Below are 26,103 nucleotides of genomic sequence, written 5' to 3'. Positions count from 1 at the left end.
CGCTAGCTATTACATCAGCTGCTACAAAGCACCAAGGCCACCCCCTAGCTACTAAGCTGGCTTCTACCATAACTGGCCACTAGCTATTATGTCAGATGCTCATTACGTGACGACGACGGGCCCTAGCCATTACTTTGGCTGCTGCTGTGCACTGTAGCTGCTCGCTACCTATTTAGTCATCTGTCTTTGTCCATGTTGCCTCCTACTCTGCATCCTGCATTGTCTCCTCATGTGGTCAGAATGTGTGGGCTGTCTTGTGCACACTTATGGCATTCTGCTACTTGCCTGTCTTGCCCTGCAGCACTTGTACTGTCAGAACATGTGTTTAGCACAGCAGGAGGTGTGATTGCAGACAGGTGCATGTGCCTTTCCATGGACAACGTGAGCAAGCTCACATTCATTAAAATGAACTAGGCGTGGATTCCGCAGGACTTGTCTGAATAGAGAAGCATACCAGCTGCACCCTGCCATTGTTAGACTCCACCACAGTTTGTGGGCGCCACAGATATGGTTGCTGAGTACACACAGTGACTTTTTATCACAGTACTCCCATAGATGGGGTTGCAGCATGCACAGAGGTATTTTGGCACAGTACTCCCATACACAGGGTTGCAGAGTACACACAGCTGCTTTTTTGGAACAGTACTCTCACATATAGGGGTTCAGAGTACACACATCTGCTTTTTGGCACATTAATCCGACAGACAGGGGTGCAGAGTATATACAGAGGCTTAAATGCACAATACTCCCATATGCGTGGTTGCAGAGTACACACATTTCGCACAAGTGAGAAAAGTGCAGAGTAAGCACAGTGGCATTTTGTAAGAGTGCACTTTCTTACATAGTCACTAGCTCCAGTTGTGTCCTGTCCCTATACTAATTAGTGCAGAAAGGTGGTGGAACTCATTTTCCGACCTTTATACTGGCCGGGTCACGTGGTGCATCGGCCCAATCACAGCCATGTCAATTCTTGGCATGGTTATGATGGCTCTCGTTTTGCTCTAGCGCATGCTGTGAAATTAACTGATGAGTCTTGTCTTCATTTTATTTCCTGCCTATGTTTACGTACAAACTCCAGATAAAATTTAATAATTAGTAAAATGAACATACTGGGGTCATTTGGCATACTCGAAAAGATAAGTGTTTTATCCAGTGACCCCAAATGTTCTTAACCATATGAACCAATAACTCTACAGGAAATAAGGCTGCATTTTAGTTGGCTGTACAAAGCCAGGTTCCAAAATAATTCTATCCAACTTTGTAAGTATGCAAACATTGTATTTGTGTAAAGGTGTAATGTAAGTGTTAGCCTTTCTGGTCTCAAAAAGCCTTACACCAGTCGAATCATTTAACTGGAACCCCAGGGTGTAATGATCCTCCTTCTGGAGAGTTACACGTCAAGCCTGACATGCAATGGGAGGAAACTTTTAGGCCATGTTCACACTATGCGGTTTTTACTGCGGAACCGCGGCAATTTTGCCGCTGCGGGTCCGCAGCTGTTTTCCATGCAGGGTACAGTACAGCTCCAGCGCTGTACTTTATTTATTCCATGGCGCTTTACATGTGAGGAGGGGTATACATAATAAAAACAAGTACAATAATCTTGAACAATACAAGTCACAACTGGTACAGGAGGAGAGAGGACACTGCCCGCGAAGGCTCACAATCTACAAGGGATGGGTGAGGATACAGTAGGTGAGGATAGAGCTGGTCATGCAGCAGTTTGGTCGATCAGTGGTTACTGCAGGTTGTAGGCTTGTCGGAAGAGGTGGGTCTTCAGGCTCTTTTTGAAGGTTTCGATGGTAGGCGAGAGTCTGATGTGTTGTGGTAGAGGGTTCCAGAGTAGGGGTGATACGCGAGAAAAATCTTGTATACGATTGTGGGAAGAGGAGATAAGAGGGGAGTAGAGAAGGAGATCTTGTGAGGATCGGAGGTTGCGTGTAGGTAAGTACCGGGAGACGAGGTCACACATGTATGGAGGAGACACCAGAGTATGAGTATAAGATAGGGGCAAGGACCTTACTTTAATAGCACCACTCCAACGCTGAAAAAAAAAAATGCTGGACTGGTGCTTTAAGAACTTTACATAAACTATTGCTAATGAGGCCATCAGAATTTAAGCGTCACAAATGCTTTGACATGACTGAGTAAGTAAGTTGCATTTTTATAGTAAAATCACAGTACATAAATCCTTAAATATAAGGTAGTGCGTTACAGTACTAGAAAGTATAGCCGTCTTTGTGCGAATATTGTAGAATTGCTTGGATTCAGGCCAACTGTATTCCATGATATTCAAAGACTAGGCTATTTTCGTTTCAGTCCATATTCAGGAGACAATGTGCATGATTTCAATAGAGACCCAGGTCTTTTTTATTTGTCTGCCTCACAGATGTTGAACCTGGCAGTGGTTGTGTGGCTGACTGAATGAATGTATCTGAAAATGCTAAAATAGGTCAGGGAGAAAGTGCTAGAAAAATAAAACATTTCAATTCCTACACCATGCTGTCAGGCCTATAGTTTATCAGAAGAATGGGCCATCATTATAATCCATTACAGCTGGATAATAAAAGTATTACAAACATAAATTTGAATGTAAATTAACCTTGATCTCATGAATTGTAGCTTCCTTGTCAGCAATATTACCATTATGCAATATGAATGTCTTTTATTTTTATTTCTGATGATTTTCCTTTTCCATCAGCTCACTGCCGATGATATTTATTTGTTAACGACGAATCCTATACAGTATGTCACTTTTTACATAAGAAGAAAAGAAAAAAAAATCCCTTTCTCCGTGGATTATCACATTGAAGTGAAAAGAGTAAGGAAATAAAACGGCGCATTTCACTGGCTAGGTTCTGGTTGAATGAGATCTGGGATGTGTGCCAAATTAAAAAGAGAAGAAAAAAAAAATCTTGTTCTTCTTCTAGAATAGCCACAATGTTCATTATTACGAAAAGCATATGAACCACAGGATTTGATTTTAATAACGTCAATGTCTTCATTAATCTTAGCTTCCTGTTTAGCCTCATTATGCCTTAAATGCAGAGTTAATGTTTTACCTATTATTGAAGGATTTTACTTTTACCTACTTGTGTATTGTTTTCTCAAGGACTATCAGGTGTATGTGCCAGATATCTTTAAATAGGCCGCTACTGAGAACAGATGCCTTGTTTATTTGGTTGGAACTAAAGTCGGAAAAAAAAAATCATAGAAAAGTGTAAAATCTATGTTTTTTGCTTGCTCTTGTGTCAAGAAGCCTATTGCTATCACCTGCAATTGAGCTGATCTTTCCTGTATGCTCTTTGGGCCCCGGATCTAAATCACCACCGCTGATAGCCTACGCCGCTTTGTATCTGCAGAACAAATAATGGCCTTTGTTCCGCGCAAGTTCCTAAACAAACTTAATCTTTCCAGCACTGTGACAGATGACATTTAGATGTCCTTGTTACCCTTAAAATGAGTTTTATTGACAATCAGGGAACAAAAAGAAGGCCTTGATAAAGCCCAGTGTTTTATAGTCTTGCTAACAACATCTTAGCTCTAAGTGCAAGGGCTAGAGAAAGCCTGAAGTTGCCCCCATTTCCCCCCGCTTTGCTATATCACCATGACAACAGATATAGAAATCACTTAGTGACTCCAAGAAAGAAAACACTGTCACACAGTACCCCTTGTATAGCGAATCAAACTAAAGCTTTCATTCAAATGGCTATTCAGCTTGGGCATTCATGTAGAGGATGGGGTGGATTTTACACAGGTAACTACAACAGAAAGGCCAGCACGCACTCCAGCCAGAGCATATGGTAAAGTCTCTGCTTAATTAATGCATCCTCAATGGAATTTATTCATTTAAATGTGTTTTCTTTTTACTTGAAACATCATCGTTGTAAAGGTCAACATTAATCAACATCTTGAAACTTTAAAGGACATTAAATAGTAATGCTTTTTTTATTCATATGGAAGAGATTCCTTTTTTTTCAAGTAGTTTTGTTAACTGTGTCAGATGCAACGGACAATCCCGTTTCCTAAAAGGAAAAAAAAAAAAAGCCAAATCTAGAGAGGCCTCTACTGGTAGATATATGTATGTGTACCTTTGTGCTTTCAAAAGTTCCCATAACACTTTCTTTATGTTTTTCTTTCAGATCAGCAATGTAATTAAACGAATATTGCGATACTTATTCTTTTTTCATGTATTTTTTTATATTAATAAATTAACATTTGATAAATAAATATCTAATGCAAGGTGAAACAACTTTTTCTTTTCAATAAATGTGATTTAAAATGATTCTTTACATATCTTACTTATTAAAGTACAAACATATAAATTACTTGTTTTGAATGCCAGAGTTATATAATTAAGTGTATTATTCGTGAATCGTGAGAAATAATTCATGCGAGTTCCAGTTTTTGACCATCTCTAGTGTTTAGATATATTTTTGCTCTATTCTCATTCATTAATTCATTAGTATATGTACACACGATTCACCTGTCAATAAAGACATATTAGGTTCTTAAGTATTTGTAAGGTAAGTAAAATAATGTCAATATACACATTTACTAGAAACAATAATTAACATTTCCGTACATATTTATTTACTAAAAGTAGAAAGCTATCAAAAAAATACATTGATTTATAATTATAACAAAGAGAAATAGACAAAATATTCCTATATAAGTATATGAAATAAATGAAATATATGCGTTATAGATGCAACATTGAAATCAACTTTAAGAAAAATTTTCATTATCAGACAAAGATTGCAAAATGTGTATATATATATATATATATATATATATATATATATATATATATATATATATATATATACACACACATATACACATATATATATATATATATATATTCATACATTAATTCACCGGCTGATAATTTTAAATAAGTATAATACTATATATATGTATATATATATATATATATATATATATATATATATATATATATATATATAGTAAGAGATCTTAAAATGTGGGTCAATATTTAATTTCCAGCTTTAAATGACTCCTCACTATTTTAATTTAGTTTTCAAGTATGTGTCCTATATTATGCTAATTCCTATTTATGATGCTTGTGTATCAACAAAGATATTACATTTTTAATTTTTATTTAGATTTCGTACTTTTACTAGATTGTAACCTTTATGGCCATAGATTTTAATCTGTTTATATCAATTGTTTGTTCGTATGTTTCTTTTTTTCATTCTGCTTGATTTTTAAATCCCTAATTATAAAGTCCTAAGGAATATGTCGTCAGTATGAAAATAGTGCTGATGATGATTATTATTGTGCTGCTCTTATGTATGTATTTACTTACGTATTTAGCTGAGAACTAATATTTGCAATATCTGAACTAGTGTTTTGAGGATCTGACCTTTTTTATGTTTTATTATTAAATAATATTGCATTTAAAAACGCTGCAAACTTTTATTCATTTAATTAATTTGCATTTAAAAATGTTTTATTAGCTTATATATTACATTGTATCAATAGATTGTTTTTTTTCCTGAACGCATCCATGCAGTACAAGCTAATCCTTAGTATACTTTTGTGCTGCACAAACTCAGGGATTTAATGGATGACTGTTTCCCCCTAGTGACTGAGATAAGAATAGACCTAAAAATGTATATCTGAATTTTGCTAAATACGCCTTTTTTGAAGTTAACGATAAGTCTAATTTTTTTTTTAAAACTAATATGAGAAGGTATACTCTGATATCTTTAAATATTCTGTTGTTAATTATTGTCATAAATTAATGGTAACAAGTAGACAAATGAATTGTGACTTTTAGTTTATGGCATAAAATCTTCTATTTAAAATTCAAATTGTTTGAAAAACTAAATGGTTAAAACACCACATATTGCATGCCAAAGTTGCTTAAAGTTAATGTACAAAAATATTACCAAAATGTGTCCTCTCTGCGTTTCAGGATTTGTTCCCAAACTTACAGATTTGATCCAGACATTTCTATAATTGTGCCATCCATTTCAATAAATTATATAAAAAAATCTGTTTAAATGTTGCAGGCATAACTCCATTAATATCTATGTAACAGATATTAAGTTGCAGACATTTCTACAACAACCTGAACTACAGATGGACACAATCTAACTATATCAACAACATTAAAATCCTATACACTATCATAACGTATATTGTATAAAATTGAAAAGTAAGTCACCCACTGGGTTATTATATGATTTTACACTATGTCTGAATAGGAGCAATTTTCATTTAAGGCACTAAAATGATAAAAGAATAGTTTTATTTTTATTATTTATAGAAATTGTATATATTTTTAAGGCTTTTATTTTATATTGTAAGCACATCTTTTTAAACATTACACACGTGAAGCATTTTTTTCAGTGAGTCGGAATATTTTTAATTAAAAGAGAATGTGACAATAATCCATTATGTGATCATTCAATCATAACTGAAAGTTGTCTGTGACTAATATTTAGAACTTCAATGTAAAATCAATGAAAGTAATTTATTTTAAACAATGAGCAACGTACAGATTAATTAAAAAAAAAGAAAACAAAATCATAATATTTTGCAAGATAATATCATTAGCTATTATTTTTATGATTATGTATTTGCAAGAATATTAATTGTTTTAGGGCATAGAAACATGTCTGTTAATTGACTGACAGTAATTTTAGAACAGTGCTATGAGATAAATGAAAAAATGGAATTCGTTGACAATTTGTAATGCAGCTAAATAATTTCTAAGAAATAAAACAAACAAAAAGAGACAAAAAAAAGAAAAAGAAAATGTAACAAGCAATATCTAAACCAAAAACAATCTTAACTAATTCATATAGTCAGTAAATGAAAAAAAAAATACATTTATATCAATTTTGACTTTTATAGCAGGTAGAATTAAAATATCTGTACAAACCTCAATAGCAGGTAGAGTTTTTAGGAAACATAGAAACACAGTCATTTCTACAAGTTGAAATCATATCTTTTTATTTTATTTTGGGGCTTATTTTGTGAGATCTCTTTGTTAGGTATTGGTTATATTGACTATATTAAAGTAGATTTTGACAAACTTTAGTTATATTTTAAAATACAGTATTCTATGAAACAGTCAATTATTTTCCCAAAATGTGTATTATCAGATTCAATATTGCATTTAAATTTAACAGAACTATCTGTGAAGTTTTAAATAGATCAATAATAAGTTTTCAATAATTAATTCACATAAAGAAACACAGATGTTACTGTTTTTATTTTAAATAAAAATATGTATACATATATATGTATATGTATATATATATATATATATATATATATATATATATAAAAAAAAATATATATATATATATAATGTATAAATATATTGTCTTCTGTTCATTAACATTATGCTCATCCTAACTAACCTTTTAGACATAATACACTTTCAACTGTTGTCTTTATTCATTAAATATAATGCTCTATGTAATATTATGTGCACAGTCCAATGGAAAACCACAGAAAACACACAGACGCCACATAATATTCTGCGCCAAATAAGTTTGCTCTATTGACAAATTATAATCCTCTACTTCTTTGACATCTTATCTATGCATATATTTAAGTATCAATATAGACGCATTAGTTATTTTTATTAACTTTAGTCAGTGCTCATAACAGTCTCACCACGTAAGCAAACAATATACAATTCATCACTGTGAAAACATCAGATATTTCTATTGTAAAATGTAGACAGCAACACAATTGCATCTCTCCTTTTTTAATATTGCAGAAGTTTGTTTTTTTTGCAGAGAGAAACAGTATGAACATTCTGTAACATAGATAAAGTGTTCAAACCTTGCCATACATACTAACATTTCAATTCTCCTTAATCATTTTCCGATTTTTAGTATCAACTTGATAGCAAAATAATTTGTTGCTTTGATATGAATGATTTTCTCACTGACACTTTCCTGACGTTAGCGCTTAAAAAGCCATGATATACAAATATCAGTCCAATCATCCTTAACTTGCTGATAGTCTCTTACGGTAACCTTCGGCATGATAAAAGAAAAGTCTTATATGTAATACTATATAGATTTCCATTGATAATTTTGTTACTGTAGATGCTTTGGTGGTCGTTCATGGTTCTGCCCAAATTATCAATAAAAGCTTGCTAACGTGATCAATACCAGATTTGTTGCAATGTTTAGGTTTCTGGGTGATCATGGTGATAATTGTCAAGTCTGCACTAACAAAGATGAACAAGATACAATAAAGCGGTCATTGATAAAAATTGAGCACGCCTGCATGAAAATCATTTCTGACATTAAATTCAATTAAATTGGAGTTAGAAGCTATAATGATATATGTATGATAATTGTATGGGTGAAATTGTGCTTCTGAAAAAATTAACAACTTTGTAAATTATCGGTTGTTTAACGGTGGCTTGAAAAATTGTGAAATTTAAACTTGACATGAGTTGGAAACATTTATATAGACTGTATAATTTGTATAACTTAGGCTACTATAATATCTATAAAATTAGAACATTATCTTCAAGGGTTTTTCCATAATACTCAAATGGAATATTGCTAAGATATGGCATCATTTACTAATCATGGAGATTTGATTGCCACTAATCCTCAGAATGGAGGAGCAGCATATCTGTTGGTGTGCAGGAAGAACCTATGAGGAATCTGCAGCACCCAAACAACCTTCTCCACCAATCGATTTGAAGGGAACTACAAAACAGCACCATTTACAGGTGGCGGGGAGCTCTGCTGTGCGAGGAATAAGCCGAAGGAACCCCAACTTGGTTCACATCATGTATAACAAAAATGTTTAAAAAGTACTGTTAAAAGTATGTCATCAGCACTTACCCTTTATGTCAATATGTTGCATGGATCTGGCAGGTAGTCTCACATTCACCGATTGACGCTATGTTTGCGACAAACGTATACCAATGTACACCAGATAAACATTTGCTAAATATGCTCTGTACACTGTACAAACTGAATGTTACCTAAATAGGAAAAACATAGAAAGAAATAAAAAATAAAGATATGTTTCAAGGAAACCTTACTGTATATTGTCATTTGCTACGTTTTACTAACATTTTTGGAACAGACAAAGTGAAGAAATCCTAATAACCGACTACAAGTGCATTTTCACCTTATGTATCCATCAGCTAAACAATGGTGGCTGTGGACTTTAGCAGCACAATAGAAAACAGGAAAAGAGCTTAGTAGTACAACATGCACGTTAAATTGGTTTATACATAATTGCTGGACCACATCGGCAAAGCCTAAGATCCTAATAAAATTTCAAACAGTCAACAAGAACATACAATAATGTGCTTTTTTGTTCTTAATATTTTGGTATTCTTATTTCAACATAAAAAAATAAAACAATCCAAACCAATACAAGCAGAGACTTGGCTGAGGATCCCTACACTTGCTGTTTCAAATTTGCATTTCAATTAAAGTTTTTTGGCTTGCTTTACATCTCTAACTGATTCATGTCTAATATTATTTGCACGGCACAAAGCAAACATTACGTCGTAAGACCCTGAAAATGGAGTTTGCTATTGTTGTCCCAACATCTACGTCTGCACTACATCTGTGTATCAGCAAGTGACTCCTGGACTGGACTCCCCTATTTTAAAGCCAAAGCCTTTCTTGTTTGAAATTGGCTTTAGAAGTGGGAATTTAGCAAAAAACTTTCATGTAGCAGGCTCATACCAACATCAATACAGATAATAACATTGGAAAAATTTTGCTCTTAAAGGGTTTTGTAATGGTATGATTTCTTGAGCGATCTGTTATTTCTGAAGGTTAAATAGAATTAAATATTTATTTATTCTATTTATTTTCAATATGATATTGTCACGATCCATGTTTGGATCTGTGGCAGATCTGGTTTCTTTCAGATTAAAACCTTTTTTTCCTTTCAGGTCATCGGGGGTTAATGCAGTTTTTTTTCCCTGTGGCCGCTGGTGTAATTGCATTGCAGCTTGTTCTGTTGTTGTGGGTGGTGACCACTCCCACCTTCCTTTAAAAGGTCAGCTGGTTCATCAGCTGACTGTTGGTTATACAGGTCCTTTGGATACCAACCTTGCTGGAATAGGAGCTTGCTGAGTGCTGTTGTTCTACAGCTGAATACTCATTCCTGTGCCTTACTCTGCTGTGTGGTGCATTGCAGCAGAGAAAGCTAAGTGTGGTGTTTATTGTTTCTTTGTCCCTTTGTTGTTTGTAACTTTCCCAGTGTTATATTAGTGCAGCGTTGGGACCAGTGCTCTCACCTGCCAGTTCCCTATATAGGGATTAGAGCAGGGCAAGTGAGGGACTAGGTATCCTGATCGGCGACTGGTTGAAAGAACCCGTATAGGGACAGTAGCAAGATCAGGGCACAGCCTCAGGTGAGTTCAGGAGGTGCCCATTCCCCGTTCCCTACCAACAGGGCCACCATTGTTAAAGTGTACCCTTGTGTGTTTCATCGTTTTGTGACCGACCTCCCGCCAGGTCGTGTCACACCAAGACAGTCACAGCGTGACAGATATGCATGATATGCAAGGGTAAAAACAATTCATAGATTTAAAAAGGTTGCTTCATGTAGAAAGCACATTTTCAGGATGAAGGTCAGCTGATCAACATGAGCTTAGATTTTTCCAATACCTGGCACCCAAGAGATTGGGATTTGTCTTTTCTTACCTTTGCTCTTAGCTCAACATTTTATGAGATTAGCAGCTTTGACAATAACATTATTTTGAGATACATCAACAGGAGTTGTATATAATATATTAGTCTGTATATGACCATCCATCTAGTGCTTGTGTTGAGAATTGCAGCAAGTCGGCCTTTTAAAATAAATTTGTTCTTTGAGAGACTGTAGAACTTAAAGGGAGTCAATGCATATGTAAGAGTGTGACAGAAGCCGTCATGTGCATCTCCCCCTAGTGTTTCTGTGCATACGATTGATATGTTGTAATTTGATAAAAAACAGTGTTTACTAAGTGCCCTATGTTAATTATTTAATGCACTTGCTTTTTTACTTATTTATTTTCATTAGGGTATATGCACATATTGTTTTTTTCTTTGGTTTGGTTAGTTTCCATGGCCAGTGTGAACATGCTCTTATATCATGCATGTTTTCAAGACATACTCCGGCTCAGTTTTCTGTTTCTTTTTATTATTTTTGTATTCAGTACAAATAGGGTGTGGCCCCCTTTTCACTGAGCTGGCAGTTAATATATTGTTCCTCCAAAGCTGGGTGTTCGGTTGGGACCCTGTGACTCTCAGCCACTATTCACAATAGGTAGGTTTTAACATTAGAGAGTGTAGTTACTGTCCCAATTTGGTACACCTTGCCGCGGTGGGACAGCTTTAGGCTATATGCACACATTGCGGATTTGACTGTGGAATTTTCTGTGCAGATTCTGCATTTCTTGGCAGAAAACGCAGGTCAGAATCTGCGCTTTTTGTGTAGTTTTTTTTGCAGATTTGCCATGGATTTTGTGCGGATTTCTTCCTTTTTGTACCCCTGCGGATTTCTGGATGTCTATTATGGAATGGGTGCAGATACGCAGCAGATCCGCAAAAAGAATTGACATATTCCTTTTTTTGAATCTGCTGTGTTTTCCATGCTGAATTTTCCACAATATTAGCACAGCATTTTTTTTTGCCTTTGATTTACATTGTACTGTCACTGACTTGCAGACCTGTAGCGTTTCTGCTCGTTAAAAAAAGCTGTGGATCCGCAGGAAATCTGCAACATGTGCACATACCCTTATGCTTTTTTTTAATCAAAAACAGTGTTTACTAAGTACCCTATGTTAATTAATTCACTTGCTTGTTTACATTATTATTTTCATTAGGGTATATGCAGATATTGTATTTTCTTTGATTTTGATTGTTTCCATGGCCAGTGTGGACATGTTCTTACATTATGCATGTTTTCAAGTCATACTTTGGCTCAGTATTCTGCTTTTCTTCACTATTTTTGTATTCAGTACAAATAGGGTGCGGCCCCCTTTTACCTGAGCTGGGCAGTTCATATATAATTTCTCCAAAGCTGGGTGTCCGGTTGGGACCCGGTGACTCTCTGCCAGTATTCACACTAGGTAGGTTTTAACATTAGAGAGTGTAGTTACTTTCCCAATTGGGTACACCTTGCCACGGTGGGACAGTTTTATACTTTTTTGAGCACGGTGGGCAGCATGGTGGCTCAGTGGATAGCACTTCAGCCCTGCAGCGGTGGGGTCCTTGGTTCAAAGCCCACCAAGGACAACATCTGCAAGGAGTTTGTATGTTCTCCCCGTGTTTGCGTGGGTTTCCTCTGGGTACTCCGGTTTCTTCCCACATTCCAAAGACATACTGATAGGGATTCTAGGTTGTGAGCCCCATCGGGGACAGCGATGACAATGTGTGCAAACTGTAAAGCGCTGCGGAATATGTTAGCGGTATATAAAAATAAAGATTATTATTATTTTGATCAAAAACAGTGTTTACTAAGTACACTATGTTAATTATTTAATGCATTATTACTTATTTTCATTAGGGTATATGCACATATTGTTTTTTCTTCAGTTTTGTTTGTTTCCATTGCCAGTGTGAACATGCTCTTACATCATGCATGTTTTCAAGTCATACTTCTTCTCAGTTTTCTGTTTTTCTTGCATTGAGAATTGCAGCAAGTAGACTTATTAAAATAAATTTGTTCTTTGAGGGATTGTAGAACTTAAATGGAGTCTGTTACCAGATTTTTGCTAACTCATCTGAGAGCAGTACAATGTAGGAAAGATGCCTTTATTCTAACGATGTATCACCTAGTTTACTGGGTGCAGCAGTTGTGAAACAGAGTTTTTAGATGTAGCTTGAGGCAAAGCTCAAAAGCTAACCTCACCAACACCACTTTCTGTGCAAATTGTGTACAGACAATGAGCTGCTTATAGAGAGAAGGGGGCATGATTGGACCAGTGGTTGTTTGCACTGTGTTCAAGGCAATGAATATCTCCTAGTGAAAATTGTCAATGTAAGTAAATAATAGCACCAAGCCTAATAAATCACACATTGCTGAATTGAGTGCCTCAGCTATTACTTCATGGTGTCCTTAGATTACATATCAAAACCAGCTGACAGATTACCTTTAACAAATGAAAGAGAAGACACATCAGTATGCATATCAAGCATTTCACTCTGGCACATATATCTACCTCAATGAAGTTAAAATACCAATATCAGGTGACATGGACAAGGGTTGACATTCTTAGAAAACCCTTATAAATATCTTCAACCAAAACATCTGTTTATTGCATTGTTCAAGTTTAACGCACTCATGACACATGCCGTATATGTACTGCTCATCTCCTGTATCGCCCTTTGAAGTAAGCTCCAGCGCTGAGCACACATGTTTTGAACAGCTGAAATGTGCCCCTAACAGCCGTGGGTGGAATCGCATCCCATTAATTAGCGCTGTCAAACTCTGACAGCGGTATTTAATGAGCGCTTCCCGTGGAAATCCCACCCATCGGTGGCCCGTCACGTGATTACAGGTGACCGATATGTTTGTATCACAACCAGAGGTCTCCAGCAGACCTCTATGTTGTCAATGCCAGATTGCTATGAGCACCCTCTGGTGGTCAGCACTCACAGCAAGTTATCATTTCTGCTACATACAGGTGATCTGATCATCGCCTGTGTGTAGCAGATCCGATTGGGTTATGACAGCTACTAGTCTCCCATGAAGACTATTGAAGCATACCAAAAGTAAAAAAAAGTTTTAAAAAATACTAAAAAGATTAAAAAAAGTTCAAATCACCCCCTGTTTGCCTTATTTAAATAAAACAATTAACAAAAAATCAAACATACACATATTTGGTATTGCCACATTCAAAATCACCCGATCTATCAAGCTATAAAAAGAATTAATTAGATCGGTAAACGGTGTAGCAAAACAAAAGTCAAAACACCAGAAGTCCTTTTTTTTGGTCACCACAACATTGCATTAAAATGCAGTAATGGACAATAAAAAGATTGCATCCACGCCAAAATGGAACCATTAAAAACGTCAGCTTGGCACTCAAAAAAGAAGCCCTCACCCAACACGAGATAACGAAAAATGGACACGCTATGGGTCTCAGAAAATGACACAATTTTATTTTTTTTATTTTAACAAATTTGGATTTTTTTTTTTACCACTTAAATAAGCAGCCTATACATGTTTGGTGTCTATAAACTCATAATGACCTGGAAAATCATAATGCCAGGTCAGTTTTAGCATTTAGGGAAAAATCTTTAAAAAAATACAATTTTTTGCAATTTTACCGCACTTGGAATTTTTTTTTCACATATTTCAGAACAAAATACGGTAAAACCAATGGTGTCGTTCAAAACTACAACTTTTCCCGCAAAAAACAAGCCCTAATATAGCCATATTGATGGAAAAATAAAAAAGTTATGGCTCTGGGAACAATGGGAGTGAAAAACAGAAACGCAAAAATGAAAAAGGGCTCCATCATGAAGAGGTTAAATAAATCTTAACATACTGTAGGTATGCTATACATGAATGTTCAATATTGTTCCTGTGCATTCACTGACAGTACTTTTTGCAAATCCTCTAGCATGCAGTTTATGTTCTGTTCATAAACTTTTTATATGTGTGTTGTTCAGTCCTGCATAATTTTCCCTGTGTTTACGTGCTGCACATTCACAGTCTCCTTTCATAAAGTGATATCTCCCATTTGAAGCAGAAAGCTTTTTACAACCGATTTTAGTCTCCTTTCCTTTAAAAAAAAACCAAAGCTTTCTCTATTAATTTAGATAAGAATTCTTCACTGTTCTTCAATGTACTTAAGTAGCCAAGGTTATTACGAATCACAATGCCTGATCTTCACAACATGTTGCAGAACGTTATTTCTTTTAATGCGATTTGAGAAAACTTAAAGAATAACTAAACTTTATATATATATATATATATATATATATATATATATAATTTTATCTAAGATGGAAAGCTGTAAAACTTTGCAAATCACTTTATTAGGTGATTTGTCATCATTCCTGTTAAAAATTGCATGTGAGTGGCTTCCAAATTCTGCTTTTCCCCAGTTTATTTCCATGTCCTTAGTAGCATTGATATCAAAACCTACTCATTTTGAGTACAGATGGTGGCAGTAAAAGGGTCAGCTGCTCAGCCCCTGTGCCTCAATATCTCTGAGGATAAGCTGCTGCAAGAGAATATTCTGATAAGGGCAGAGACAGACTGCTGTATTTCCCGTGGGAGAATCGCATCGTAAACCTCGCACTCGCTGTCGGCTCTCTTGACCTGAGCTTGACAGCTGCATAGAAATAAAATCATAGTGTCCTGCTCAGGTCAGGAGAGGTGCCAGGCCAGTGCGTACAGTGTGATTCTCGCATGAGAAATACGGCAGTCTGTCTCTGCCCTAAACACAACACTCAGAAAAGGAGACAGGTGCTAACCCTTTCACTGCCATCATCTGTACTTCAAATGAGTATACTTTGTTAGGCCAGTCTCACACGTCCAGATAATTCCGGTACCGGAAAAATCGGTACCGGAATTATCTGTGTGTCCGTGTGCTAACATTGAACATCAGTGTGGCACACGTGCGGCAGCCGTGTGCCGCCCATGTGCCGACTGAGGACCACACGGACCGTGCAGGAGACAGGGCTAGAGTTAAGCGCTGTCCCCTGCATGTGGTGCTGAAGCCGGTATTCATCCCTTCTACCCAGCAGCGTTTGCTGGAAAGAAGGAATGAATATTTTATTTTATTTTTATTTATTTTTGTTTTTAAAATAAAGTTGCCGGTAATCTGCCCCCTCCCACCCCCTGTGCGCCCCCCCGCTGGCATTAAAATACTTACCCAGCTCCCTCGGTGCTTAAATCCTCTCAGCGTCGCTGCTTGTCCTGTATGAGCAGTGACGTGGTGCCGCTTATTACAGTAATGAATATGCGGTTCCACCCCTATGGGAGGTGGAGCCGCATATTCATCACTGTAATGTGCGGCACCACGTGACCGCTCATACAGGACAAGCAGCGACGCTGAAAGGATGTAAGCACCGAGGGAGCTGGGTAAGTATTTTAATGCCAGCGGGGGGGCACACAGGGGGTGTGAGGGGGCAGATTACCGGCAACCTTATTTTAAAAACAAAAAAAAATAAAAAAAAAGATTATTCATTGCTTCTTTTCAGCAAACGCTGCTGGAGAGAAGAAATGAATGGGGCTTCAGCACCACACGCGGGGGGACAGCGCTTACAGTAGCGCTGTCTACTGCACGGCACATGGACAACATCCGTGTGCGGTACGTGTTTTACACGGACCCATTGACTTTAATGGGTCCGTGTGATCCGTGCGCTCCCACGAACACTGACATGTCTCCGTGTTTTCCAAACGGACGTGTTTTCCAAACACGATGACATGTGCAGAGACACATTGATTTTAATGTGTCTTCGTGAGTCAGTGTCTCCGGTACGTGAGGAAACTGTCACCTCACGTACCGGAGCCACTGACGTGTGAAACCGGCCTTAGCAATGCAGCTCAAGGCAGGCAAAGAGACTGGAGAAAAGCAATGCATTATTTTCACAAGAATGAAAATAAAAACTCTAAGGCTATGTGCCCACGTTGCAAATTCCTGTGCAGATCTTTCCGCACCGTTTTTGAAAAATCTGCAGGTAAAACGCAGTGCGTTTTACCTGCGAATTAACTGTGGATTTCCTGCATTTTTTGTGTGGATTTCACCTGCGGTTTTACACCTGTGGATTCCTATTGAGGAGCAGGTGTAAACTGCTGCGGAATCCGCACAAAGAATTGACATGCTGCGGAAAATAAACTGCAGCGCTTCTGTGCGGTATTTTCCACAGCATGGGCACTGCAGATTTGGATTTCCATACCCTTACATGGTACTGTACACCGCGTGGAAAACTGCTGTGAATCCACAGTGGCCAATCTGCTGCGGATCCGCAGCCAACTCCACAACGTGTACACATACCCTAACAAAGTGATGGGAGAAGTTTTATGACATTTATTATTTTTAATAATTTTGTCTAGCAAGGAGAGTTTAATTCATCTTTAACAACGCAGAAGCCATTAATGTGAACTTAGTATCTACACTTTTTTTCTGTAATATCTAGTTCTGTGTCATCTAAGTCAAGGCAACCTTTCCTTTAGTAAATCTTTATATATTTGAGAAAGGTTTTATGTTTTGGTCTCTTTTTACTTTATAAAAGTTTCTAAGAGGTGAAAGGTCTTCTTTAAAGGGGTTGTGCAATACTTATTGTGTCCTTAATAAATATTTATCTTTAAACCCTAACCACTTTTATAATTTGCTTTAATATAAAATTCCCGATTATTCCTCCTATCATTCTATATTTGTTTTTCATACTTCCAGCGACATTTCGTTTGACTGCAGTCTCAAACAGTGTGTCGCTAAAGATGGCCCTGCAGTCACTTCCTCACTGCCACAGCTTTTAGAACCCCACTTGGAACAGGACATCATTATAAAGTCCTGTTTCAACAGCGTCGAGAAGTGACCGCAGCTCCATTGCTGCCACTACACTTCTGTTCCTGACACACACCTCTTCAGTGGCTGCTGCAACCCTTCTTTCCCCACCACTCACATTGTCAGTTGCCGCTGCTATAGTTCCTGCATCTGATATTGCCACCTCTTTCTCTGAAAGGAGACATCATCAAGGTGCGGTGATATAATCAGGGTACGTGACACTTGCATCATTCCCTGATGTCGATCCATTTGAGGGTAGTGACAGAAGCTGTGGGTCAGCACTGCTGTGAATCACTCTGCTTCAATCCCCTCCCCTGAGGAATTCTGGTTACATCTTAAAAAGGCTGCAGTGTCAGAATCAGGGACTGTGGTTACAACTCTAGATGTGGGTGCTCGGGACAGAAGAAGCATGGCAAAGGCCCTGAGAATACATGGTCAGAAGCTGTGCTTGCTTATCCATTACCGCTACTGAAATAAAATGTCATCAGATTGACGGCAGTGACAGAGGCTGTGGAAAGTAACCTCAATGCTGCCTTTAATGATGTCCTATTCCAGGAGTGATGATAGAAAGTGCAAAGAAGTGACTGCAGGGTCATTCCCCAGTGACATTCCATTTGAAATTTCACATGAAGTAAAGTAAATAAAATAAAGGTACGGGCAGGATAAGGAGAATGGTAGGGAATGTTATAATGAAGCAAATTCCAAAAGTGGCTAGGGTAATCCCTTTAATTAGCAACCAAATTATGGATTGTAGCGGGGAGAAAATTAAGTTAGGTACATGCACATTGTATCTGTTCTTGTACATATACAGGCTGGCGACTAGTTCATTCAGTGATATTTGAATACTCTATTCATTATATTGTTATATTGATGGCTAGACGTTATATAACAAGCATTTAACATTTACCTTTTGTGTCCCCTCTAGGGTTGAGCGAAACGGGTCGGCCATTTTCAGAAGTCGCCGACTTTTGGCAAAGTCGGGTTTCATGAAACCCGACCCGACCCCTGTGTGGGGTCGGCCATGAAGTCGGCGATCTTCTGAATCTGGTATCGGAATTCCGATCCCGAGTTCCGATATGTTTGCAATATCAGAAATCGGTATCGGAATCCATATTTAAGTGTAAAATAAAGAATCAAAATAAAAAATATTGCTATACTCACCCTCTGACGCGCCCTGGTACTAACCGGCAGCCTTTCTTCCTTCGAATCAGCGCGTGAAGGGCCTTAGATGACGTCGCGGCTTGTGATTGGTCGCGCGACCGTCCATGTGACCGCTCGCGCGACCAATCACAAGCCGCGACGTCACCGCAAGGTCCTTCAAGCGCTGATTCTTAGGAAGGAAGGCTGCCGGAAAGAAGCAGGGTGCGTCCGAGGGTGAGTATATACCTAATAGGAATATACTCACCCTCGGACGCGCCCTGCTTCTTGACGGCAGCCTTCCTTCCTAAGAATCAGGGCTTGAAGGACCTTGCGGTGACGTCGCGGCTTGTGATTGGTCGCGCGAGCGGTCACATGGGCAGTCGCGCAACCAATCACAAGCCGCGACTTCATCTAAGGCCCTTCACGCGCTGATTCGAAGGAAGAAAGGCTGCCGGTTAGTACCAGGGCGCGTCCGAGGGTGAGTATAGCAATATTTTTTATTTTGATTCTTTATTTTACGCTTAAATATGGATCCCAGGGCCTGAAGAAGAGTTTCCGCTCCTTCAGACCCTGGGAACCATTGGAAACCCAATGCACTGCATTAGGTTTCGAGTTTCGGCTGACCCTGACCCCGACTTTTTTATAGGATCGGCCGATTTCACTCGACCCAACTTTTGAAAAAGTCGGGTTTCGTGAAACCCGACCCGATCCTATAAAAGTAAAAGTCGCTCAACCCTAGTCCCCTCTATTACCTCATAGATTATAAGCTTGCAGGCAGGGCTATCACTCCTTTTGGTATCTGTTGAACTATATGTTGCTCTGTAATGACTTATCTTGCTTGTACGAGTACCTTATGATACCTTTCTCAAAGTCGGGTCGAGTGAAATCGGCCGATCCTATAGAAAAGTCGGGGTCGGCCGAAACACGAAACCCAATGCAGTGCAATGGGATACTATGGTTCCCAGGGTCTGAAGGAGCGGAAACTCTCCTTCAGGCCCTGGGATTCCTATTAGGTATATACTCACCCTCGGACGCGCCCTGCTTCTTTCCGGCAGCCTTCCTTCCTAAGAATCAGCGCTTGAGTGACGTCGCGGCTTGTGATTGGTCGCGTGAGCAGTCACATGGGCAGTCGCGCGACCAATCACAAGCCGCGACGTCATCTAAGGTCCTTCACGCGCTGATTCTAAGGAAGGAAGGCTGCCGGTTAGTACCAGGGCGCGTCAGAGGGTAAGTATAGCAATATTTTTTATTTTCATTCTTTATTTTACACTTAAATATGGATTCCGATACCGATTTCCGATATTGCAAACATATCGGAACTCGGTATCAGAATTCTGATACCAGATTCAGAAGATCGCTGACCTCATGGCCGACCCCACACAGGGGTCGGGTTTCATGAAACCCCACTTTGCCAAAAGTCGTCGACTTCTGAAAATGGCCGACGCATTTCGCTGAACCCTGTTACGGTACGGTGGTCTAGGAGCAACATGGAACGAGCTCTGAAGGAAGTGGTAACTGTACTGACCGCAGTCCCTGAGCTCAACACACCATGAGCTCAACACAACACTAGAAGTAGCCGTGGGATGCTCCTAACTCTCCCTAGGCACCTCGTCACAGCCTAAGAGCTAACTACCCCTAAAGATAGAAGCAGGATAACTATCTTGCAATTGTTACCATCCACCTCTCGTGTCTCCCCTTTTCCCCATAGTTTGTAAGCTTGCGAGCAGGGCCCTCACTCCTCTTGGTATCTATTTTGAACTGTGATCTCTGTTATGCTGTAATGTCTATTGTCTGTACAAGTCCCCTCTATAATTTGTAAAGCGCTGCGGAATATGTTGGCGCTATATAAATAAAAATTATTATTATCATTATTATTATCTTGCCTCAGAGACAATCCCCAAAGGATAGATTAGCCCCCCACAAATAATGACTGTGAGTGGAGAGGGAAAAGACATACACAGAATGAAACCAGGATGAGCACAGGAGGCCAGTCTAGCTAAATAGATAGGATAAAATAGAATACTGTGCGGTCAGTATAAAACACTACAAAAATCCACGCAGAGTTTACAAAAAATCTCCACACCTGACTAAAGATGTGGAGGGTAAATCTGCTTCCCAGAGCTTCCAGCAAGACAGAATTAATTGATACTAATAAGCTGGACAAACATAGAAAGCACAGAACGGATAAGTCCACAATCTATGGACAGAAAAGAGCAAGCAAAAACTTAGCTTTGCTGAACTGGTCAGGATAACAGGGAAATCCAAAGAGATGTGAAGCCAACCAGGAACCATTTACAAGTGGCACTGGCTGAGGAAAAGAGCCAGGCATAAATAGCCGAGCAGAAAAGATGATCAGTGGAAGCAGCTGAAGACAGCTAAATCCAAGGAGCAGCCATACCACTAGAAAGAGGTAGCCCAAGAACATAACCCACAAAAGTGCCACTTACAACCACCGGAGGGAGCCCAAGAGCGGAATTCACAGCAGAACCCTACCTTATGAATTGTAAAATGCTACAGAATATGTTGGCAGCATTATACAAATATAAATTATTATTATTATTATTATTATTAACAAGCAAATTGGGCCAGGAAATGTCATTTGCATTAAACTTGTTCAATGCAAAATTAAATGTATCCTAATCGGTAAAAAATATTTAAAAAGTAAAAACAAAATTAGACTTGTCTCCCTTTTCACATATGCTATGACTGCAGTACCCCATTCAATCCTTCACTGGATCCCTCTCTTTTGCTCCCCTCTTCTCTTTAGTCTTCACTCTGAAGCACCGCTGTCAATATCAAGGCTCACATGACATCAGGACTTCTAACGTTTTTCTGAACGAAGCTGTCCTAAATTAGAGAATTGTTTTCATTCCTTGGCTCACTAGTCAATATGTTCCTAATGTTGCTAATCATCAAATCTACTTCAACAACATTTTCTATGAGTCTAAAGTTGCAAAACTAGTAGATGGCTATGACCGGAGGCTAATATTGTGCTTCATTGTTCTACAAATAAGACATCTGCATTTATGCAGATTACATTACAATTGTTATTACTAGTATCATTTCATGAGGCTGTATTATACCCTTCCCACATCACAATGTGAATAAACCTTCTAGGTCTGCAAGTGTGAAAAGGCTTAGAGATGGGCTCCTTCTACACGCCAACTATATTAAGTGGCATGTGTCTAACTAATGTGGCCAGAGCTAATATCTGGCCATGGCTATTATGCAATTTGACACTGCTGCATGTTAGGTGTCGAGTTCCCATCGCTGCACAGGGGGAATCTCAAACCATCTCCGCTGTGGTCTCCCATTCTCCTCCATCCGCAGTGGAGCCTGCTCAGCAGAGACATCAGTCCCAGCATCTGGCTCAAGCTGATACTGTGCGGCTGGTTACTGCTGTCCTTCCAGGCTCAGCCATTGTAACCAGTACTGATCAGTGGCAAGCAGTCGTCCGTGGGACTAAGTCCTGCTTTTCTTTTTCTGAGCATGCCCAAGGGACAACCTCTCATTGGAGGTAGGGGTCTCATGCTCAGGTCCTATAGCAGCTCCTATTGGACCACTAGGAAGGTCCTGGAGAGCTTCCGCTATAAAAGGTTGGCCTTCTCGAAGTGGAAACACCTCCTGGAGGGGGCTCATTTTCCCTTCCAAGTGTATACCGACCACAATAATTTGCTTTATTTACAGACTGCCCAGCGGCTAAACTCTCACCAGGCTAGATGGTCCTTGTTCTTCTCCCGCTTCCACTTCACCCTTCATTTTCTTTCCGGGGAGAAGAACATCCATGCCGACGCTCTCTCCTGCTCCATAGTGTAATCAGTAGAGGAGGAGCCTTGGTTAACTGTCCCTTCAGAGAGCCTGAGGACCATGGCCCGGGTTTTGCTAGAGTTTCTGCCCCTGGGCAAGACCTTTGTCCCATCTAATTTGTGACCGGAGGTTCTCTCTTGGGCTCACTCGTCCAGGATGAGTGGGCATTTTGGGACCAAGAGGACATCTGAGCTTTTGGCGAGGACATACTTGTGGCCGCATATGGCCAGTGACATTGGAGACTATATTCAGGCGTGTTCTCCATTGCCAAGAATAAGTCTCCTCGACAATGGCCTGCTGGGCTACTTTAGACCCTGCTGGATGACAGGCCCTGGGAAATGGTCGGGATGGACTTTGTGGTGGGCTTACCAAAGTCCCTTAGCGGCACCTTTTATTTGGGTAGTCACAGACCATTTTTCCAAAATGGTGCACTTGGTGCCTTTCCACGACTACCTTCTGCACGGGCCTAGGTGGCGTTGATTATTAAGCACATTTTTCGCCTACACGGTATGCCAGACAAAAGTGTCAGTGACCGGGGTCCCCAGTTTGCATCTCGGTTCTGGAGAGAGCTTTGTCATCTTCTCAGCATTGAGCTGAATCTCTCTTCAGCATACCATCCAAAGACAAATGGGTTGGTAGAGAGGGCCAACCAGACCCTGGTCACATACCTGTGACATTTTGTCTCAGCCAGGCAGAATGACTGGGAATCCTTGCTACCATGGGCGTATTTACACTGAACAATGCCATAGCTGACTTCACTGGGCAGAACCCATTCCTCATTAATTACTGCCGGCATCGGCGGGATCCTGTACCCATGCCCGTGTCTTCCACTGACTCCAAGGTGGTAGACTGGGCTGTGGAGGCACATGACATTTGAGACCGCACATAGGATGCTATCTGGGTCCCCAAGGAGAGAATGAGGGCCTCCGCTGATGTACATCGGTGCCCCGCTCTGACCTTTGCTTCTGGCTATTTAGTGTGGCTATTCCCCCGTAACATCAAGCAGTGAGTTGAGTCCACTAAGTTTGTGCCTCGCTACCTAGGTCCCTTCAAGGTCCTGGAATAGTTTTATCCTGTGGTCTACCAACTGGCCCTTCCTCCATGCCTAGGCATCACCAACACCTTTCATGTGTCCCTCCGAAAGCCCGTCCACATGTCCCGGTTTTCCGAATCATCTGGTGGGACTTCAGGCTCGTCCATGGATGAATACGAGGTGAATGCCATCTTGGGGTGTAAGGTGGTACGTTGCAAAAAATTCTATTTGGTGGATTGTAAAAGTCATGGCACAGAGAACAGGTCCTGGGAGCCTGTTGAGCACATTTGGGCTCTACAGCTCATTGCAGCCTTCGAGCGTAGCGATGCCCAAGGAGGGGGGCCATGTTAGGTGTCGAGTTCCTGCTGCTGCACTGGGGCAGATTCGAACCATCTCCGCTGCAGTCTTCCATTCTCCTCCAGCCGCATTGGAGCCTTCTCAGCAGAGATGTCGGTCCCAGCATCTGGCTCAAGCTGATACTGTGCGGCTGGTTACTGCTGTCCTTCAAGGCTCAGCCATTGTAACCAATACTGATCAGCGTCGAGCAGGCTTCCCTGGGACTGATTCCTGCTTTTCCTCTTCTGATCATGCACAAGGGAAGACCTCTCATTGGAGGTCGGGGGTCACATGCTCAGGTCCTATAGCAGCTCCTATTGGAACACTAGGAAGGTCCTGGAGAGCTTCCACTATAAAAGGTTTGCATGGCCGTATGGCCATGCACTAGTATAAACTTATTATTGTGTGTGTGTGGATGTATGCCTGTCGATGGCTGAAAGTTCCGAATCATTCCCATCCCTAGTGTCGTTGACTGTTCGCGAATGGTGGAAGCTACCTAGGTCCTGAAAGTGCTATCCGCACAGCTAGCACACGATACAGCAACTGATAGCAGTGACCGCCAGTGCGGCGCCGTGGGCTAATAGAGCGCTTTCCTGGCCCAAGTCTGGGTGGTTAGTGGCGTTCGCCAGAGCGGCACTGCACGCACTCTTGTGCAGTAAATTATTAGTTCTGTAAATCTCTGACACCCCAGTAGCGGTGTCGAGCACAAGAAGTCTAGAGGAACTCGTTCCCTGAGTCTTGGGACAGACTTTTGTGACTCTTTGCTTGCACTCTTTGTGCGGTACCGTGGCCCTGAGACGCAACAGGGTTAGCTTCCTTCATACCAGGTGAAGCTAACCCATGTGTGTATCCACATTATACCGCCATATAGTCCATCATTACTCAGCAGCAGGTTCCATATCTGCACGGTGGACCTCGGGCTGCGAACGCACCTTATACCATACTTATAATTATTTGGTGCATTCTGCTAGCCCTAACACTGCCAAACTCTGACAGCATCATTTAAGTGCAGTATCCAATGTTGGCTTCCATCAGCACCTGCACCATGAAGAACAGTAGTAACCGATGGGTTACCAAGGCATCCAGGAATCTGCTTAAAGAAACACTCCCATCAGTTTTTATCCTCTTTATATATTGCAATTATCACATTATTTAGCACAGTGTACTTACAAATGCTCATTTTGCCTTTCTAACCAGTTAATTCTTCTCTTTTCCATTAGGTGTATGACATCACATAATTGTAAATAGATTTGCTAAACCTGTAAAATCCAACTTAAAACCTTTGCTCAATGATGACATTGGGGGAAGATGCGACAATGTAGAGTCAGTATGCGTACATGGGGATGGCAATAATGGAAAGCTGCTAATTGGAGTTTGCTACGATAGTTAATATCCCCCATAATAAGGACCCTAATATTACATGCTGCCTTTTTAATAATAATAATCTTTATTTTTATATAGCGCTAACATATTCCGCAGCGCTTTACAGTTTGCACCTATTATCATCACTGTCCCCGATTGGGCTCACAATCTAGAATTCCTATCAGTATGTCTTTGGAATGTGGGAGGAAACCGGAGTGCCCGGAGGAAACCCACGCAAACACGGAGAGAACATACAAACTCTTTGCAGATGTTGTCCTGGGTGGGATTAGAACCCAGGACCCCAGCGCTGCAAGGCTGTAGTGCTATCCACTGAGCCACCGTGCTGCCTTTTTAATTTGTTGCAGCATTTCATCCTTTTCCTGTTCAGCTATGTTAGGAGACATAGCTGAACAGGAAAAGGATGAAATGCTGCAACAAATTAAAAAGGCAGCATATAATATTAGGGTCCTTATTATGGGGGATACTATCCAGACATTCAATGGGGCATAGAATTTTCTGGTTTTGCTAAAAACCGCAAATTTTTATCAACAGTTCAGGGCAATTACCTGTGTCAGCTGGCAGATGTACCAACCAGGGGAGGTAATCTGCTGGATCTTTTTCTGTCAAAAAGACCAGATACAATTTCATATCTAAAGGTCTGGGAGCATTTGGAAAGCAGTGAGCATAATAAGGTAAGTTTCAATGTAATTTTCAATCAAACATTCAAAAGGGGTAATGCAAAAACCTGTAACTTTAGGAAAGCTGATTTCAACAAATTAAGGGAAGAGCTTAATCGAGTAGACTGGGACCATGTCATGGTAACTGGGGATACCAAATATAAATGGGGCATGTTTGAGGAAATGCTACTAGGAACCTGTAGAAAACTTATACCATTTGATAATAAAATGTCAAGAAATAGAAATCATTATGAATAAAT

The 26,103-nt window shown here is 39.8% G+C and overlaps 1 protein-coding gene across 1 annotated transcript in view; it reads right to left on the bottom strand.

Moving 5' to 3' along the window:
• The window catches only part of LOC138670251 (LON peptidase N-terminal domain and RING finger protein 2-like), a 69,717-nt gene extending 47,303 nt beyond the window's left edge, over positions 1 to 22,414 (bottom strand). Inside the window, exon 1 of the mRNA XM_069757854.1 lies at positions 22,340 to 22,414. Within this exon, the coding sequence (XP_069613955.1) occupies positions 22,340 to 22,414 (75 nt within the window). The remainder of the gene's footprint in view (positions 1 to 22,339) is intronic.
• Between the last annotated feature and the right edge of the window lie 3,689 nt (positions 22,415 to 26,103).

Source organism: Ranitomeya imitator, chromosome 1 (genome assembly GCF_032444005.1).
Source record: "Ranitomeya imitator isolate aRanImi1 chromosome 1, aRanImi1.pri, whole genome shotgun sequence".
Lineage (NCBI taxonomy): Eukaryota > Metazoa > Chordata > Amphibia > Anura > Dendrobatidae > Ranitomeya > Ranitomeya imitator.
Note: the sequence above shows the minus strand (reverse complement) of the source record. Positions and strands in the feature narration are given on the sequence as shown.